The sequence below is a fragment of the Saprolegnia parasitica genome (assembly GCF_000151545.1).
Source record: "Saprolegnia parasitica CBS 223.65 unplaced genomic scaffold supercont2.13, whole genome shotgun sequence".
Lineage (NCBI taxonomy): Eukaryota > Oomycota > Saprolegniomycetes > Saprolegniales > Saprolegniaceae > Saprolegnia > Saprolegnia parasitica.
In genome coordinates, this window is record NW_012156407.1 from 96,767 (window position 1) to 99,229 (window position 2,463).

General features: G+C 56.4%; 1 protein-coding gene across 1 annotated transcript; it reads right to left on the bottom strand.

Annotated features, from left to right (window-relative positions):
• Positions 1 to 1,656: 1,656 nt before the first annotated feature.
• Positions 1,657 to 2,052, bottom strand: SPRG_19645 (hypothetical protein; the record flags this gene model as incomplete). The annotated part of the gene is made up of 1 exon (XM_012343484.1): positions 1,657 to 2,052. The coding sequence occupies one exon, from the start codon at positions 2,050 to 2,052 to the stop codon at positions 1,657 to 1,659; it is 396 nt and encodes a 131-aa protein (XP_012198874.1).
• Positions 2,053 to 2,463: the final 411 nt, after the last annotated feature.

Genomic DNA, 2,463 nt, shown 5'->3' on the forward strand with positions numbered 1-2,463 from the left:
GAGCGCCGAGCGCAGCGCGAGGAGACGCAACAGCATGTCGGCGACGTACACGGCCATGCAGCCCGACGACCCGAGCCGCGTCTGGGACGCGTAGTTGACAAAGTTGCGCGTCGACGTGAACGAGACTGCAATCACACTGCCAAAGAAGTCGAGCGCGAGCAGCGCCATGAAGAAGTAGTGCCATGGCCGCGAGTCGATGAAGCGGAGGCAGCCCAGCCGCGACTTTTGCGGCGGGATCTTGGGCTGCGCGCCGCCGCGAGGGCGCGGGACGTCGTCGACCATGGTCGCAAAGTCGTGCGTATGGGGCGTCGCCGCAGCGTCGGCCATGGACGACGTCATACGGACGGGGCGGCGCGGTGGGGCCATCGTCGATGCTGTCGCAACCGGCTCGAATCCGCTCTGCTACCGTTATGCGATGGAAATACGGCCGCCGGATACAGCTCGCCAATCCGGATACAGGGGAAGCATAACTGTTTGAGATATAATAGAGAGCATACGGCGTTATAATATTGAGTTCAATATCAACCAATGTATGGCTTTTTGTATGGTTTGCAATATTAATATTGTTCGATGCTACACATAACGCGCTCGACTCTTGAAAGCGGCGCATGGCGTTAACACCCGACCAAGCCGTCTGTCCAGGTCTCTTGGAATTTGTATGCGCGGCGATGGGTCGCGACCGGCTTTCTGCCGAAAGATCCAACGGCGCTTCGTTCGAGTCGCTGCGAGCTGCTGCATAAATTGAGATGCGGTATCCAGGTCTTGGAGGTACCAGCTAGTACACATTATTTAGCCCAAGTCTCTTCCAAAAGTTGATATTTTCCAACTTATGATAGCATTTTTGGATGACATTCTACGTCGACATGCGTGACGACGATCTCGCATCCACGAGCAACTTGATTTGGCCTATGGCAGGGACGGAAACGAGCTCGTCTTGAGCCCGTTCTCGAGACTCAATTGTCTTGAGCCCGTTCTCGAGCCAGCAAAACCCACTTCTTTTCGCACCGTCTAGTGCACCAGCTGGCCTCCAAGCACGTCTTGGCGCCAATTTTCTACGAGCACCAAGTGCCATCACAAGCGTCCGTGCCGAAAGCCAAGGCGTACCAGACGCAGCGCGACGATGCGCTGGCCTACGCATTTGGTCGCTTCAAGTGCTTTGCTAGATAAGAATACCAACACGTCAATACCATCAACCGTCGACGTGCGCGCCTGGATGTTTCGAGGTAGCGACCTGGCGCGGCCTCGATCCGGCAACGCACATAGCTATGGACGACGTTCTTTGGCGCCTCGGGATTGTGTGGTGCACGAGGCGTCGTCTTGTGTCGATTCGCATCCGCTTGGTGGGCGTAGTGCAAAAGCTGCTGCTGAGATCTTGGTTGAGCTATTGTGTCTCCGGGCTCGCGATGCTCCTCACTGCTACATTGATGACCTCTAAAAGGATCACGGCGTCTCTCCACATATTTATGGAGTGACCTGCCACTGCCATTTCTTCAACGATGGCCACGAGACGATATGCTATGGGAGCAATTCGTGGCAACGTCGCGTTGAGGTCCATCACGGACGGACCTCGTTACCACGTCAGTGTCTCAACGCCAGAACGCCGTAGTCGGGTTGTCCACTGGACGTCGAGTTGAGATCGATTAAGATACGCATAGTCTAGTAAAAGATGTGGGGCACGGCGGCGTGGGTCGCATTGACCGTGGCGTTGGGCGTCGGGCTCGGTGTCGACGGAGTCGTGCTTGCGACGAGGTCGGCGGCAAACTGCTGAAACGTCATGGCCGCGTACTGCGAGCTGCTCATGCCGGTCGTCGCGTCGTAAATGCAGTCGTCGATGTTCTTGACGCCGTTGGAAAGCAGCGTCCAGAACTGCGCGCAGTTGGCGCTCGCTTCAATCTGCAGCGCTTGCTCGTGCGTCCAGACGTTCATGAGGAGGTTGTCGTTGCCGGTGTCGCGGCCGCACGCGTTGGCTTCCAAGCTCGTCATCGCGTCCATAATGGCCATGCCAACGTCTTGGCCCGCGCACGGTTCCAGCGCGGCAGTGGTCGCCGCCATCAGAGCCATCATAACAAACGCAGCCATGAGTCTTGTGGGCAAAAGGTAGAGAATTTACAAATGACCTGAGGCGCCACAAGCATTACGCACGTGGCATAAACCTGCGTCAATGTGGCCTGCGGCGTACGGCTTATCGAACGACGATGGACCCACCCGTAATATCTACCAGTAAGTATTAGTCTCTGTGGAGTCGGGAAAAGCACTTTGCCGTTGGGTCCGCGATCGATCTTGCAGCCAGGCCGCAATATGGCTCAACCCACGCAATCGACAACGAGTGGCGGAAAAGCAACCAATCCAGACACGTTTCGAAACATAGCGCGTGATGATTCGCTTATAATCCACCAATCCACGATGAGAGAGCGCTTCTTGAACCTCTCTCGGATGCAACCCAGGATTGAAGCGGCAGGAAGC